Source organism: Phaenicophaeus curvirostris, chromosome 1, assembly GCF_032191515.1.
Source record: "Phaenicophaeus curvirostris isolate KB17595 chromosome 1, BPBGC_Pcur_1.0, whole genome shotgun sequence".
Lineage (NCBI taxonomy): Eukaryota > Metazoa > Chordata > Aves > Cuculiformes > Cuculidae > Phaenicophaeus > Phaenicophaeus curvirostris.
Genome location: NC_091392.1, coordinates 39,199,532 through 39,217,906, shown reverse-complemented (window position 1 = coordinate 39,217,906; position 18,375 = coordinate 39,199,532). Strand labels below are relative to the sequence as shown.

Genomic DNA, 18,375 nt, shown 5'->3' with positions numbered 1-18,375 from the left:
AAACAGCTGACTTGGCTCACAAGATTTTCAGTAATCTTCAAGTCTCCAGCTATGGAAAGCAGCAAATCAGCAGGACCTACCAAGGCAGATGTTCTTACCTTGGAACTCTGCTGCACGCACAGCCCTGCCCCATCCTGTAGCACAGTAGTAAAATCCCTCAAACTGTAATTTCTGGCCTTCTGAGCATCCCTTCTGTTCAAGGTACTGACAATGACTTTCAGGTACATGAAAATTTTGTTATATGGCTCACAGGATCAAGAATATTGACAACCCATTGCCACAAAAGCAGCTACACGTCATCAGGAATATGATCCTGAAAGCACGTGAGTTAAAGAAAATTCACCTCATGATGTGACTGGATATAGTCTTTTTCCAATATATTTTTCCTTCTACCTTCTCTGTTGTAAAATATAATCGGACAGAGAGAAATTAACTTCAGACTAAACAAATAATATGGCTTTGCAAGTGTAAGCTTTCTAGAGAAGTATTTTCTAGTCTCTAACAGGACTCATTTCTTTCAGACAGGGCAACAGAATCTGCTTTAACTTCTAGCAGACACAGTGCTAGAAAAATGGGCTTTGAGGTGGTCTTCCATCATTCTGTTCTGAATATGGGACTGACAAGGAAGGACTATTTTGGGGTAAGGAAAACTTAATGGAGAATTAAGTCTCCTGCAAGCATGAGCTACTAAAATTAAACAAGCAAACACCCTTCCACCCCTAGTTAAAGGAAGTCCCCAGCTCTTCTAAAATAACAGTGAAAACTCCAGGCAGCTCTCCAGTCCTCAGTGGAAAACTAAAATTGCAAACAACTTCAGGCACTCTTAATATTTCAATTAGATCAGTAGTAGATACAGCTTATCCAAAAGCTGAATTAGTTGCTGTGCTCCAGTGGACTGCAGAAGCAAACGCATAAAACCACACAAGACTAGTCATGAAGACCAAGTGCAGGATTATGTTCTATAGTGAAAACACTGAGGATCTGATTTTCCTTAGTGACCCAAAATAGAAGATTACTTCTGGAACATCTCTCTTTACTGGAGGGTTCTGACATTACTTGTACTACTTTTTATTCGCAAGAAGGTCTTTCATCTCAGAAGTCTTCCATTAATGCAATATCAAAAAAAAAAAAAAAAGAAAGGAAGGCATGCAGTGTTTTGTTATGCACGTAGATGGGTTCCATGAATTCCTGACGATGCTTTATCATGCAAAGTGGATACTCTTTGAAGATACCACATACATACCCATAATATGAGGGAAACTGCAAAGCAAGAACCCCATAATTCCTTTATATTGTTATATATATTAGAAAACTTGCTTAAAATTTACATTTTTGAAGTGTCCAAGTTGCAAATTTTCTCACCTCAACTAATTTCTCTGTGGAAAGGTAAGCTGCAACTGAATGAAAAAGGAAAGTTCTTCTCAGACCTAATAAATCTACTGAACTGACAAGAGCCAGACACCCGCCCTGTTCTCCTCCATGTCCTGCACCACGACGACGGACATGGGCAGGACACTACGATTCAGGCAGCTTTTTAAAATTTTCTCAGATATTTCCTAAGGGACATCAGAATCTAAAAAAGGCGGCAGTGAGGACTAAGGAAGCTGTTGATGCCTTTAAAACTTCCTAATGTCAAAAGGAGTGACTGAAAATTTACTTTCTAAATGTGACAGTGAAAAATTCATGGAGACACAGAAGGTATTTGAGGTTTATACATTTTCTTTTATCAAAAGATTTGGCTTTGGTTTTATATCAAGTTCCTAAATTCTGAATGATGACTCTCAGACCTGCAGTATAATGATACAGTATCTGAATGCCTTTGGTGAAAAGAATTCTACAATTTTCAAATAAAGTCATATTCTCTAGATCAGACATAGGTGCTACATAACCTAACTGCTTGGTCACTGTCTGTTACAACCAGAGGACCCTTCTTCCCTCATACTGCAGACTAATCTCCCAGATGGAAAAAGTAATCATTATTTTATCTTCACCATCTAATGTATGTCCATTAGTGTTACTTGGAGTACACCAGGCAAATACTGTTCAGAAGGCTGAAAAAATAATATAAAGGACTGTTTGTGGTGATTGTTTCCTGAGAAATGCTGTTTCTCGTATTTATTTTCAAAATAGCCCCATGAAGCCAGGCGCTACATTTCTGTAATTCTGAATGTGAGAACTGATGCCCAGAGAGTGCCTTTCGTACATTAAGAACACAACTTCGATCCAGCTCAGCTGGGTGTGCAAAAGCAATGTTTCTGAAAATTAAAGTGCAAGTCTTCAGAAAATGTAGCCCAGAAAGTAAACACAAAATTAAAAGCAATAAAACAAAATAATAATAAAAAAATCAATGGCAGAGGCAAGAGTAAAACGTAAGTCTCCGAAGCAGCATTAAACTATTTACATCAAAACACGAACCCTTCTCTTCCTACAGTCCTCATACACACCCTCCCAGACTCCTCAGCAATACAGGCAGTAATTCCACAGGTGATGGGAACTGCCATATGACGAAACAAGTAGATTTTAGATGGCAAAAATTTGCACAGATTAAAGTTTTACATTTGGAATAATTACATACCAGGACTGAAGAGGACGATGGCTTTCAAATATGCATATTCATATCCATCGAGGCAAAGCTTAACCATGCTGTTACAGAACTCTTGCAATTTGAAGATGTGCTCCATTACTAATTTTCCTCTGTCTGTTGGCAGCTTATCTAAGTCAGCACACACATAAGACATGAAACACCCATGTCAACACATACAAAAAGTGTGGTCACGCTGGATTTTTAATAATAACAATTTGTATTAGATTCAAACAGTGGGAAATCCATGTCATGTACAAATTCACGTACTATAACAATCTCCACACACACCTTTTTTATGCTGTACAATTAGGCCTTTTCTAGCCACTAAGGCTTCCAATAATAACAGGCAGACTGCAGCTTGAAAAGATCAAAAGGAAAGAGTATTCTAAATAAAGAATAAACTGCTACTGCAGTTCTACACTCTACATCTAGGAACCTGGTGCCATGAGGTACGTTATGGCACCATTTCATGGGGTCAAAGCCCATACCACTGCCGAGAAAGAAGATGCACTATGCACCTTTCCTGATTTGCTTCTAGGGAAATGTGGTTGGTGCAGAGCTATTCTTTTGGGGCAGCAATAGCTACACAGCCCTAAAATCTCATTTCCTCCACAATCCATAAACTAGTGTCCCTGGGCTCCACAAACTTGGTATCTCTTGGAGATGCTGCAGCCAGCATACTACAGCCAGAAGACACTGGATATAAATTTCTAATTTACACATTCAAACAATTCCCAAGTTAAATGGCAAAAAAATATTATTATACTACAAATGATAAAACCGCAATTAATTACTACAATATTCTTTGTGGTGAATGTGCTTAAAAATTATGTAGAGCAACTTAAATTCCCAAATTCCATTTGTACCATTCCTAAAGACATTCACAGATTTATCTGTGAATATCTTTAGCTGATCTATTACATTTAGTGGTTTAATCAATTTGTTTTGTTATTTATCGGAGGACCGTGTGGATATTTTTAAAACACAAAAACATCTCAAAAATAATTCTTTAATTCCTTTACCATAAAAAAAGAGGAAAAAAGTCTATAATTTTGTGGGCTGTTTTTCTACAGCTTAACAATCTGGTGTTGCATAGCATTAATGACAGTGGATTTTCACCTACATAACAGCAAATAAACCTAGAGTGGCCAACAATTTTTTATGTACATTTTCCTTATTAAAAATGCATTAAAACTCTGAAAGATGAAGACTCTACTATTTTTGATTGGTTAGCTTTTCGTGCTTACAACCTTGTGAGCTCTCACAAGCACACAAAGATTAGATAAAAGACTCCTCTATCACTCAGAAGAACCCTTCCTTCACTGGAGAGTATATGAAAGAGGCAGCTAACTGACATCTCTTTCATTTGCATGAAAAATATGCAAAAGGTGCAGCATGTAGGATGAATAAGGAACAAAGTACACAGAGTGAAAAATCTGTTGAAGACTTGCACGTAGTCTGAAACTCCGGCACAGAAGTCAACAAGCCAAGTTAGGTAAAGGAAGTAGATCACCTTGTCATTTGGATTCTTTCTTTCATAACTAAGAACAGCAAGGGCAGGTGGGTCTTCTTTACTTTATACCCCTGATACAGAATAATCATATTCACAGGACACTTGTGTTGGTCATGCTGATGCTGCCTGGAATGTTCCTAATTTGAGCTGACATTTATTAACAGAACAGCAGAGCACTACTAGACATTACACAGACACATAACAAAATCAACCCCAGTAAAAATGGTAACCTATACCAGACAGATGGATCAGTAGATTTTACTTTCTATGCTTAATTTGGGGTAAGTATTAGCATAGTAGACTTTTGTGAAATTGCTGAATTCCACCTTGTGAACTGCATTTTCTAGTATTATTTTGTTCCAATGCTAACCACAAAACTCTATAGACAGTAAATTTTCATTAATGACTCAAGGATTAACAACAGTGCAGTCCAAAGCTTAAAACACATGAAACAATTCCCCAAGCCTGGCAATGTGCCTGGTATACACCTTACCTTGCTGTAAACTGCCGTGAAGGTGATTAACGAATGCAGTTAATATAGTTGCCACATTCATAACTTGTGAACATTGTGCAAGACCAAGTGTAAAAAGTTCGTTCCAGCAAGCCTTTACTAACGATATGCTGTTATCCTGTCTATTAAAAAATACAATAATTTCACTTAATAAAACATGCCATTTGCATTCACATAACTTATTTTTTTAACTTGAAGAACACATCATAAAACATCCATCTAATTCAACAGTGCAACAAATACCAAAATGAAGCCCTGCATCAAAAATATTTTTATTCGCATGCCAGGATTAAAATAATGGCTTTAGAATTACTTTTATAAAGAACTAATTTTTGTTTTAATGATCTAAAAGGAGATGGATTTCTATCACAGAAGTAAGCTGAAGTTACAGTAAAACTGTCTGAGCAGACTCGATCATGGTAGTTTTCTGAGGATTTATGCGAATTTTTGCATAACACATGCACAGACAAAAAAAAATTGCATTGTTCTCGTATTGTGTACGTAGAATAGACTCAAAGTTCTGGTTTTTTTCACTTGAAATCTGCTGGGGTTGTACAATATGGAACATATGAAATCAAGTTCCTGAGCTTCCTGACTGCTACTTTTGTACCCCCTTCATGTTTGGAATAAGGTTTGAAATACAGATTTCAGAGTATAAACAGAAGTAATGAGAATTTCTGTGCTGTAATAATTAGTTCTTAAATTAAGTTTCATGTGCAGTCATTATTTTTTTTTTAATGCCGAAGCTTAACATTAAGTGTATTAATCCAGATTCAGGCACTTCTGTATTAGTAACCTAAATTTCAGTACTGCAAGCATCTCTAACTCATAGAGCTTAACAAGAGCTCAGTACCTTAAAAAGGAAATCCTACCAGTGAGGAGTCCATTTCAGGTACCATGTTTCACAGTTTTAGCCAGTAAATACAAATAATGGAAATTTAAAAGAAGCACAAGTCCTATCAAAGAAGAAAAGCGCATTAAAGCTAGGACTTCAACTACGAAATTCAACGGAATGGATATTTGTAGGAACACTGATGTAATCTTCAAGAATATTTCTGATGATTTATTGCAACACTAATATGCCAAATGGCAGATCCATGTAGACTTGTCCTCTACTGCATCAGAGAACTTAGCACAGCACTTTTTACTGCAATCCAGCTCTTGTTCTGGTAGACATGATACTGTGCACGCAGCTTCTACATGTCTTTGTCATATCCTCCTGTCAAAGGGACTGTGCTGAGGAAAGGGAAAACAGGGTGTGCTGACAGGCTGAGAGATTTGGGGTTGTTCAGCCTGGAGAAGGCTGCGGGCAGACCTTAGAGCTGCCTTCCAGTACCTGAAGGGGGCTACAAGAAAGCTGGGGAGGGACTTTTAATAAGGGCTTGCAGTGATAGGACGAGGGGCAATGAGTATAAACTGGAGAGGGGCAGATTTAGACTAGACATTAGGAAGAAATTCTTCACTATGAGGGCGGTGAGGTGCTGGCACAGGTTGCCCAGGGAAGCTGTGGCTGCCTCATCCCTGGAGGTGTTCAAAGCTGGGTTGGATGGGGCCTTGGGCAGCCTGGACTGGTGGGAGGTGTCCCTGCCCATGGCAGCAGGGTTGGAACTAGATGATCTTTAAGGTCTCTTTCAACCCAAACCATTCTATGATTCTATGACTACTCTGCTGGCATGTGTGTTTAATTAATGTATCATCTAAAACAACTTCATGGCTGATTAAACTTAGACCAGAACCAGCTGATCAACCTTAAGCAGCCTCAAAAAGCTAAGAGGCTGCAAGCAGCTTGATGAACGTTTCAGGAGGAATCTCTTGCCTACAGTGATCCTCATGCAGGAAGATGAACTAAGCGGTAACTTGGTATCATTAATGAAATCAGCATGCCAAAGTCGACTATCTTGCTGAGACTAAGGAAAGCATTGCCTGAAGAGGGAACCACCTGGATACAATTATCTTCCTTACAAAACCATTACTATCATTTTGGTTTGGCTCCTCAACTCCTGTCAATTACCAGCACCATGAATTTCTCTTCATTTTAAAAGTGAAATGAGTCACCCCTCTAAAAGTCAGAACTATAGCACGTAATGTGCTCAAACTAAAAGAGCTGCATTAATTTCAAATAAATTTCCACTTGAGAAAAGTTAGCATTCTAAGCTCTTCAAAAGGAAAGCTGAATATTTATGTAAATGGTATTTAAATATAATATAATTCTTGTCTGGGACTGTAAATGCTAGCACAGGTAAATATTAGCACTATTAAGACAGCTACTCCTCCATTTTTTTATTCAAACAGAAAAATATATTGGGAAGTAACATACTTAAAACAAATGCAAATTTTCTACAAGCATTTCTTGTTTCATCTTCTCAGAGAAAGAGGGCTTCTGTACATTTGATTTTTAAAAAGCAATTCCCTTTTGCCATTATTACACTAATTAGCAGCATCTCTATGCTACAAAAACTTATAAAAATGTACAAGGATATAATGTTAATTGGCTACATATTTTGATATTCTGCAGGGCAACACCTTCTCCTAAAACAAAGCATCATTATTTACCCTTGCTATTATTTATAGAATTTTACTTTTTCCTTCTCCAAAACACAGGCTTCAAGTACACACAATACAGTATCTTTCCTGAAACTATATAGAATCATTTGGCTTAAATATAGAGGTAAATGGAACCAGTAATCACAGATTATCCTGCTTTTGACAAGCTTCCTGGAAAAGGGGACAATCCTTCACTTCAAAAAGGAAATCTCTCTGCTGCCACAGCCACAGGATATTTTGATATTGGATTAAAGAAAAACACCACAGATGACAACAGACAAACACGATGTACTCCATTTGTGTCAGAGCTGATGCAGTATCTTTGATGTGTATTCATAAAATTACTTCTGAAAATAACAAATTACTTTTCCTCAAGCTATTCTGAGATATTTTCTCATAAGGATCTGTGATGCACTACTACACTAAGCTTAACAATTTGAAGTGACACACTGAATTCTGCAGGAAAAGCAGGATGTTAAAAAATTCTAAAAAGAAAAATAAGAATTACATTCTGGTTACAGCAACCATTTGTTTTTTGAAACCCCCCTGAAATTAAACTATTTAATCCTGAATGCTTACCTGAATCTAGCTAAGCATTTTCTTCCCACAGGTTATTAAAGGCAAAATTATTACTACTAGTTCATCTATGAAAATAACAGTATTTGGGGATGCAGAGAGGAACTTACTTTGGTAACTGCCCAATAAACATCTTAGTTTGGGATGTAGCTATCAAAACAGGATAGGAAGTCCTATTTACTAAAAATTTATTGAAGAAGTAGCAGCGTGCAGTTATTTTATTGCCATAAACCTACTCCTTTTTCCTTCAAAACCCAAACAAAGTACCTGAATTGTTCTGAAGTTGGGAGTAGCTTTGATTCAGAATATTTACCTTCATGATGAAGATGCATAAACCAGTTTTAATAAGTAGATCTATATTTTAAAATGTCCCTGAAGAAGACAGTGAAAACAAAAAATTAAAAAGCGCATATTCACAGGATGAGTGAATAGAGTAACTGACCACTTACCCTAAAGCTTGGAAAGATGGAATGGAACGTGCCCAGTGCATGGACAAGAAAAGCAACCTGGAGGCAGACTCGCAGATATAGTGAACGTTAAGATATTCAGGCATAGGAGAAGGCATGGTGAGCTGGCAACCACAAAAAAAAAAGTGCAGGTCAGTTATTTTACTTTCTTCATAAACAAACACGGTAAGAAAAAAAATTCAGTCTTAGATTTTCTTCTAAGTGAAAAATTATTTTATAAATAAACATGAGGTAATCCTGAAATAAGATTGAATGACTGCCTTTTTCATTACTAACCACACTGTTATACCCTGTAGTAACTGCAAAGTGACAAAAATCTTCATCTTTCTCTTAGATAAAAATTCATATCTGGGATACCTGGGGATGGAAAACCCCAAATAAAACCCAACTTTACAGACACTCTCAAAGAATAAAAGTTTTAGAAGAATCACTGTAATTAGAAAGAAGTTGCATACATTTATATATAGAAGAATACATAAAAAATGCAAACATAGAGCCATAATTACTTTCTAATGCTTCCCCCAGAGGAGTATAATAAGCAGCCTGGAAGAATTAGAGGAGTTACCACAATGTCTGGAAAGAAGCGTGTGTGGGAATTCTACACAAAAATCTTTTTTGTACTTTCAATTAGTATTTTACAAATAAATACATGGGAAATCTTTTGGCCTGTGAGTAAAATACATAATATACAGCTGCTCCCAAGTTCTAAAAATATAATCAATATCATTCGGAAAGGATCAGCTCCACCTTTTTCAACTTACATGAGTAGTATCAGTGGCGTTACCTGCATATGTGAAGAAAGTGCTGTTTGACTCAAAACTAAACACAGCGTTGTAGTTTTATTTTCAGAAATCAATACTTCTTGATATAATGGTTTGGGTAACACAGTCTAAAAAGCCCAACCCTGACATCATCATTAGAGAGAAGTTTATTTGAGTGATCAAAACATGTGCTGATGAGAGGGTGCAAGGTTTAACACCAGCTGGTGACAAAGCACCACACAGCTGCTTGCTCATTCCCCTACAATGGGATAGAAGGAAAGAATCAGAAGGGTAAAAGTGAGACAACTTGTGGGTTGAGATAAAAACAGTTAAATAATGGAAATAAAAGAAAATAATAACAAGAATTAATTGCAATGAAAAGGAAAGTAAGAATAAAAAAATTAGAAAGAATCAATGAACAAAAGCAATGCATTCATCAGCAATGAATGCAAATACCTGAACGAATATTCTAATAAGAAATTAAAAATAAGATTTTATCAGATCATTCTTTTACAGTAGCATGTTAAAATGGCTATGAATAGTCAACAGCAAAGAAGTATTAAGTACCCTGAATGCTATGTGTGCATCACTGAGTAGTGGCCCCTCTATTTCAACAATATTCATGCTTGTTTCCCCACCCATCAGCTGTACGCCGGCTTCAATGCTGTCAGAGTTCTGGCACGTTGCGCTCTCTCCTGGATTTAATGCTTTTGCAAGAGTATCAAATGCCCTGTAAGATCACAACAAACAAAGGAGAAAATAAAATTTCATTTTAGAGACTGTTTCAATTTAGGAGGAACCTGCACATGTGCCTAACTTGTACTTAGACGTCTGTTACAAAATCCCTGATAACTCCAACTAACAGTGGCTCTGAAACAAAAATTAACAGCAGATCCTGTTCACACTGGCTGCCAACAAATTCACAGTTTTGACACTTTGATTGTGCTGCTGAATCACAGTTTGCCTTTCAGGATATCTTTAGTGATGTTTACTGAGAGCGCGGTGTGAGCGTTTTGAGCACAGACGTGCTCATCAGAATACTCTTAAAGCAACTTAAGGCATGTATAAATTTTACATTTTTTTGCTGCTATGAAGCACAAACAATATTTTTTTTTAAAAAAGTAATGAGTTGTAGTTCTGGTATTCAACTGAATTTGAAAAGATGGGTTTGAAATACATATAAGAAACCACTCTGATGCTTTCAATACCATCCTTAGTACCCTTTGATGTGGCACAGCAACTCCTGTCATATGCGCAAGCATCATGGGGGAGACGTCAGGACAAGCACAGATGTATTACTCACTGCTTTGCTGCTTGATAATAGATCTGTTGTTTTACTTGTTCATGAATACACCAAAGAAGCACAACTGATGTATCTTCAATCAAAAATATACAGGCTTGATCACTGCCTATGTGACATATTCTGAGAGCATTATCATTTGTTTAGTGTTGTATGAAAAATTTACGGACCAATGCCTAAAAACTTTACAAAAGTTGATGATCAGCTTGTACGTAGAGCTGATTCTCAATTTATAGAGCTGTTTATTACCAAAGAATCTAAAACCACCCATTTAATGCCTAAGTCTGGTGTAGAGCTCTTGCCATCTTCTCTTCCTCCATGCTCCCATGCTATCTAAATTAACTAACATGCTAAAAAAATTAAATGTTTTTTATGTTTGACATAATCATTTACAACCAAGTGGAACAGCACAATAAAAGATTTGCTGACACTGGTTCAGGCTTGAGATGGTAAATGAACTAGTTTTTAGACCTACACTAGCCAGTACACCTTGACATGTACCCGTGAGTGTGACCGGGTCATGCACAAGTGGACTTCACAGGTACAACTGGGACATTCTCTGTCCCAGGTATACAGAAAGCCGGCAGAAGGGAATGCATTCATGGGGAAGCTCTGTAAATTATATTATTGCGTTCCTGCCAGGAGATCTGAGTTTCAGGCCCTGCAGGCTCCCTCTTGGCAGCTGTAGGTGGAAGAGGCAAAGCCAGCAGCTCAGCAGCAGCTGCTTCTTAGGAAGAATAGGATCTCTGCAGGATTCTTCAAGCAGCAGGGACAGACATGTATGAGAGAAACAAGATCTCTCCTTTCCCCAAAATGCAAGCATCACACACATCTGCCACGATCCTGGATTTATTCCAGTACAGGCCGAAGAGTCCCTTCTAAACAGAGCATGCAGGTACATTGGTTAACCATGGCTGCCCATGATCCTTTGTTTCCAACTTATTCTTGAATGTTTGCTTTCAAAGAAATCTCGTCCCTACTATCTCATAAACTGAGAGTAGCAAGCCAGCAGGATTAAGTAGGAACTTGCTTCCTCAGGGCTCAGCACTGCAGGTCCTTTTCATACACGGAGCCCCAAGATGAGCAATGACTGTGAGGCAAAACACCAAGACAGAACAAAGCTTGCCTGGAAGCTATGGAAACCAAGAGAGGGGGAAAAAAAAGATCTAATCAACATTAAAATACTGAGAACAAATATTATTAATAATACACATTGGTATTACTTGGTAGAAACAACTTTGTGTCTCTTTTTGTTGGGCCCAGTCACTAACAGATATACAGGACTGCTCATAAACGGTAGAAAATGAGCATAGATAACAAAGCCATTACAGGACAAGGCACAAAACATTACAATATAAAACCATGGTAGCAACAAAGTTGTGCACTAAATTTCTGTGAGCAAAAGTGAAAGCTTAATTACTGTAGCTGCAAGCAATGGAATATAATAAAATACATGAAAAACACGGATGGGTAAGACTTGCTTCCTGAAATCCCTTATACTCTTTTCTTCAGTAAACATCTGGGTCTGTTAGATCAAACTGGCATAAGGCTGGCAAGGAAATTAAAGATTTAGACTAAAAAATCTCTAGGACACGAGTACCCATTAAGCTGGGTCAGAGCTCCTTCAGGCTCTCTGACTAAAAGAACCTGCTGCTTTCTCATTGTCAGATTTTTAAAACTTAATAGAAACACTGGAGTTGGCAAAACCAAACATCTTGAAGTGCCTGGAAATAAAGAAATGGAAGGTTATCATGCAACTTTATTATTATGTCTTTTTGAACAGCCAAAGTATTGACTGAAGTTTACCAGTGCATGTAGCAATACATTTTACACAGCATATTCTTATATGCTTTACCTAATAGTAAAAGCCTAAATCCGCACCTATATACAGTTACATTGACTTTCTAAGAAGCGTATAAGGAAAGGAACAAAACAAATGCATTTTGCTTGCAATTATACGAGAGACTATAGGGGAAACAATGTAGTTCAGTCAGTACAAACCACTTAACTATACACCAAATCTTTTCTTCCTTGGTGGATTTATTCCACATACACATTTTCAAAGCAGCATACACAGTCTAGATGATGTATAAAGGAATATCACTGGCACAGCTGTCAGCAGCTTCCATGAGATGACAATCAAGGGCAGTACGGCTGTGACTGACAGAATAACTGAGTACGTACTACACAGAATCTTGCACACATGCTCGCCAAAATGGCTCAGTTAAGCCTAGTGAAAGACAAAAGTCTGTAAGATACTCAATGAATGCATTTATATTGACAGTTACGCTTTTCAAGCTTTTAAGGTAATTAACAGTTACAGGCATTAAACTACTTACGTGAGATCTCTAATGAACGTTTTTCTAGGACAATACAAAGTATTGACTACAGTACAAGATCTAAGATGTGTTAAGGACATCCAAAAGGTAAGAAAATCAGCTGTGAGATTGACATTGAAGTTCATTTCAAGTACGAACAACTGAGCGTATTTACCTCTCAAATGAAATTTCATGATGATTTCACTTGGATGAATCTTACAAGATTATCTTCCACATGAGCTCAGGCTGTTATTTTTAATGCAGTTAAATTACCTGTATTTTCAAGTGTAACATGCCTTACCTTGTAACGTCACTACTAGCTTGTTCTTCTTGCTGGAGTTCAGATAACGATGCATCTCCGTTACTTAAACTCTCGATCATAGACAGCTCTGTACTGCTCTGTGACATGTCTTTGCATTTACTGAGACTTGCTAATGAAGTCACCACATTTGCCAATGTACTTAAATCTCCCTGACAGGCTTCAACCTAGGGGAAAACCAGAGTTTTTTATTCTCTCGTATTGGCAGCAGTTAACTTGCAGCAGACAAATCCAACTTTTACATAAATGAAAAACTAAGTGTGTGAATAGGTCTGTAAGAAAATTATTGGTTTCAGTAAATGAGTAATCATAATGCAGCAATTAGACACTGCAGTGCTTCAAAATATGAAATATTTAGACTTTTACAAGTAATAGCTATCTACTACTTTCAGAAAGGAAGTTGCAGAAGGTAAGCAAGTGCAGAAAGAGTATTTATCATCTCCACTCACTAGTCAGTCACCAGGACTGTAAGACTGGACTAGATGATATTTTTTAGTATCTTCCCTCCTTTATCATGTAAATGAGTCAGTAGTAAAAGGGTAGGAGAATGTTTGAAAAGAAGGAATGGATAAAAAGTCACCTTCAAAAGCCAGCAGAAAAAGAACCCTGCTGCAGCCTTTTTTTGGTTTTTATGTCTTCATTTAACTGCCAGGGCACAAGGTGATTCAGTAGCGACAAGCAACTCAGAGGCAGAATGACACATTTCCCACCTTGCCCCACAAAAGAAATCAATAAGGGAAGTGCATGATTGCAGACACGTATGCTGCTGCTAACACCAGCGTGCTACAAGTAATTTAGCTTGTGTCGTCATGCCCTGCAGACAGAGCCGGAAAAGTGAAATGGAATAAACAACTTTTGATGGAGCCCTTTGCAGACTGAGCAAGGGAGGCAAAATGCATGAAACCAGTATGAGGTAATTTAATATCAGATAGAAAAACAGAAAAGCTTCCTACTGCGCACAGGTAAGGAAGTTATCACATGGCTTTAGTGGATCAGTAAGTGTAACAAAATGGAAACAAAGGAAAACCAGCACAGAAATAAGATGGTTGCTGAGATACTTTTGCAAAAAAGTTAGCAATTCAGGGGAAAAAACCCTAGCCGTAATTATGAAATGCATTGTGATCATGCCATGTGAGGTTTTTCAAACACCTCACTCTATTGGTACAAAAGAAATATCCAAGTGTCAAGATTGCCTAATACAAAGAAAAATAATGCACCCCTTAAAGCCCTTGAAAAATGCGGAGGAAGGCATTTACTTTGTAAAGTTTTCAGCATTTTCACTATGTGAGGCTAAAAGCATTCTTGTGAAGAATAGGCATTTGCAACACTGGCTAATGCTGTAAAGGAGAGTTTTAAAATGAATTTAACAAAACAGGGGTACAACTAAACGGAGCACCCTTCCCCCTACATAAACAATTACAGCAATGAGCTCTGCTTCATCTATCAGCCATATCACCATGTACCTTATCTGGAGTCAATTGCACAGTAGGCTCACTTTTTATTGCAGACTGATGAATGTTAACAAACATTCCCGATTCCAGCAGACCTGTTGATCTAACACAAAACAGCACACATATTAATTTTTATTAATGTTAGGATTATTTTTTTCCTATTTCAGGAAACAGAGATAACTACTTCTGAGTTGAATTTACATACCTTGCTGTTTCATTGTCTGTTACAAAAGTTGGAGTCGCAGCTAATGGGCTACGAAGATCTTTCCGAATGTAGATCTTTTCTGTAGAAGCTGCACAGTTTGAAGATTTTTCTCGTGACACTTCAATAGGTTTTCTCTCACACTGCACAGCTAACAAAACAATATGCAACTATGAAGCAATATCCAAAATTACAGACTATGAAATGATCCTTTTTTCCCTCTATTTAATATGCAATTTTAATAATTACTCTGAATATAGCTAAAAAAAATTACCATATAACCCATAAATTTGGGTAAAAGACAATGCATCGATTGGATTTGTTCTTAATGAAATGATGCAGTAGTCACAGTTTGAGACCAAACACACAGACACTTAATTTTTCAAGTTACAATTAAAGAGAAATCTCCTTAAACCTTACTTTTAATTTGGATGAAGATGTGGAGGCTTACAGCTTCCCTTTCTATCAATTTCACTATCTCACACTCTCAGCTCATTTGTAAAGGACTCATGGTACCCTTTTCCATTAACTGTGGGCCTGGGTTGAACCCTCATAACTTAAAGCCCTTAAAGAAGCTTCCTAAGTTAGGAGCTTACACAATACAGAGGGAAGGGGACACTCACAAAGATCAGTTCAGACCACTTAACATCTGGGCAACATCCTGACTCACAATCACCGACTTCAGAGAAGCCGCAGATTTGTAATTTGAATAATTCAGTGAAACTAGGTGGAATGAATCCAGTCTTCAGCACACAGACACCACCTTGCTTTGGATGGATTAGAGAATGTTAAAATGAGACTTACAGCGTTATACCTTACGGGGAACAGTAACAGTGTGGCAGTATCAAGGCTGGAGAATTAATCTATTGCTTTCTTTTCTGCATATTTAGCATTCCAATATTGCTGTGGCATTGCAATATCGCTACATCCAATATACGGAAACCTAAAAAGGAACTTGAAATCTGCAAGAATCGCTAAGAACTGAACTCTAGATCACTACTGATCTGTGTTTTGTGAAAAACTGTCTCTGCAGAACTCTGCCAAGAGTGAACAGCAATTGCCAGCAGCCTCAGTCTTGGAAAAAGTGGCAAGGTGGTGCAAAGATCTGAAACATTCAGTAGCTTAATTTGCACATAGAAAAAGAAACCTATCTGTATTACTACAAAGCAGATCTTTTGCACTATGAACTTTAGCACAGCTGCCAGCCAAAATAATTTCCGCTTATTGACACTTACAATCTTGTTTCATCCCAAATGCAATGCATCTCTGCAGCCTACAGTACTGACATCGATTCCGGTGGTGTTTGTTAATGACACAGTCTTTTGTTCCTCGGCACGAATAAACCAAATTCTTCCGTATGCTCCTTTTAAAGAATCCTTTGCATCCTTCACAAGTTACCGCTCCATAGTGACGCCCTAGTTACAGAACAACACAAACCATGATATTAATTTTACACTGTTATATTTTTTTAGAGTTTATATTTATTAAAAACAGAACGTTTGCTATTTTACCCAGAAAAAGAACATTTATTCCCCAGCTGTTACAGTTCTCAAAATATATCCTGGCTATAGAACAACATTAAAAAGCAAGTGAACCGTTTTTTCTAGTTCAAAGCACTTCAACAGGACAAATTTTGCAAATGGGCAAGCTGGTTACTAAATTCTTGCTGAATTTGTTGACAGAGATGTTAAAAGACCCTAAGAAAATAGTTAGCAAGAACATAGAAGAAACTCGTTTTATTTATATATTCATTAGGATTTTTTTTTACTACCCCTACTGTCAAGCCCTGTTGTTGCTCATTACAAACTCAGCTGCTGAAATTATACGCATTAAATCTAATGGAGTGGTGGAAAGCGCAAACACGGCACATGACAGCAGTAGGTAATTCACTTCAAAGTTTTACCTTCACCTTTCATTTTCCTCACAGGGTAATGGTACATCCTTAAGCTCTTTCAGCTCTTCAATGAGAGAATAATCTAAAATAGCTAAATAGGTTTTTTTCAAAAAAATCAGTTCTGTGAATTTTCTAATATGTAATACTAACATTTAAAAATGTCTAGGATATACTACAGAAAAAAGTTTAAAAGTTATTTTTCAGAAGTGAATTGTTTCAATTCTGCTATAGCACAAAATACAAACATTACTAAAAAGTACTAGTTTTGATTAAGGCATGCTTGGCACTCCAACAATTTTAACTCTAGGATTCTGAGGAAAAAAAAAATTCTAAAACCAAAGACCAATGACAAACACTTGAAATATAAACTGCGGAGCTGCTGTGGGTGCTCTTTGAACTAAGTAGGGCATATTACAAAAATAAATCTCAAACATGAACTCATTTAAGGGAAAAGATATTTTAAAATTCTTTCCTCAGTCCTCACAAACATTTTTTAGATACATCCATCTTGCCTGCCTGAAGTTTCTAGGAAATCTGACAGGCTTTCTAACTCACTCTGTCACAACCATATTAACACTCTATTAAAATTTCAAATTTATGAAAATGTATTTTATATTAAAAGAATGTAACTCAGAAAACATTTTAACAGCAGCTGGATTGCGAATATTTAATTTTCATCCCATGAAATGCCTCGGCTGCTTCTCCACCTGCTCTTTGACATAGCTACTTGGATTTGGAGGTGACTGCAAAGCAGTGTGCAAGACACTGCTAGTCACACAAGAGGTTCCCCAGAACGCGCAGCTGCTCAGGGCCTCTTGGAGCAGAATATCCAGATCTTTGCCTTACGTTTGGCGGAATTTTCCTTTGAGATGGGTGAGACCTAACACGTACTAAGAGCTCTAGGAACTATAATTTTTATGCAAAACTTTGCTGCCATAGAAAATCTTTAAATGTTTTTATTTTCTAAGCAGTTTGTTCTACATCTTACTACTTCTTATGATTATATCCTATCTTTAACCACTCCTGCCCCTGGGCCCCCACTTTTATTTCTTCTGCTTCCCCAAAGGAGCATTTAGCTGCAGCTGTCACATTTTGATATTACTGGAAGTCCACCACACAGTCGTCACTGACAAATCCTAAAAATTTTCTGATGGAGCAATGATTTCCCTAGCAGTCTAATTTTAGCTAAATACAGAGCAAAGTTAAATGTCTTATCTCTCACACCCCATTATCTTCTGTAACAAAGAAAGCACACAAAAAAAAAGAGCTTTCACCTAAACCATGTCGAGGAACAGTCCTTATTTCTCTCTCTAATAAAAAGACAAGATGCTTCTCAGTAATTCCACCTCTGACAGATCTGGAACACCTGATGGCAGGTGCACATGCAAAGGCAATGTGGGAGACACCAGCCCACTGCTCCCACTAGAATTCTTTCCAGTCTCTTAATATCAATACACAAAATTTAGTGCATGAAACATCTTTCTTTTCTACCACAGCACTCCATTTTGGACACAATATATGAGCATACAGTTTTAAAGCACACTTTTTATTGGAATTCTAATGCATTTTTACAATTTTAATTCTTCAAATAACTAACTCTAGTGCACAAATACCAGGTTAGCACTACTTCCATGTACTTATAAGTCCTTCTTAACTACTGGTTTCATGTTTAAAATTATTAACAGGTTTCTCATATATTTTAAGAGAGAACCAGTCAATAGCATAGTTCACTGCGTGACATAATTTTAAGGAAGAAAAATCTTTCAACAGTGTTGCTTAAGTAATTTTATCATCCAAATTTTTATCATGGAAAATAAGATGTATGAGCCTAAGAAGAAAAGGCAAAACCTATTTGGTAGAAAATACTGAAATATCCTATACTGTCCTGTCCTATATGTAAACCAACAATAAATAAGTCCACCCATGGACACTAGA

At 37.1% G+C, this 18,375-nt stretch overlaps 1 protein-coding gene across 7 annotated transcripts in view; it reads right to left on the bottom strand.

The window, feature by feature from the left end:
* NR2C1 (nuclear receptor subfamily 2 group C member 1) overlaps window positions 1–18,375 on the bottom strand; it is a 49,867-nt gene that overhangs the window by 2,369 nt on the left and 29,123 nt on the right. For all 7 annotated transcript variants that reach the window (XM_069853383.1, XM_069853373.1, XM_069853391.1 and 4 more), the window contains 8 exons: window positions 15,782–15,961; window positions 14,550–14,697; window positions 14,357–14,447; window positions 12,876–13,060; window positions 9,524–9,686; window positions 8,178–8,299; window positions 4,591–4,730; window positions 2,576–2,713 (listed from right to left, as the gene is read on the bottom strand). In XM_069853383.1, the coding sequence (XP_069709484.1) occupies window positions 2,576–2,713; window positions 4,591–4,730; window positions 8,178–8,299; window positions 9,524–9,686; window positions 12,876–13,060; window positions 14,357–14,447; window positions 14,550–14,697; window positions 15,782–15,961 (1,167 nt within the window). The remainder of the gene's footprint in view (window positions 1–2,575; window positions 2,714–4,590; window positions 4,731–8,177; window positions 8,300–9,523; window positions 9,687–12,875; window positions 13,061–14,356; window positions 14,448–14,549; window positions 14,698–15,781; window positions 15,962–18,375) is intronic.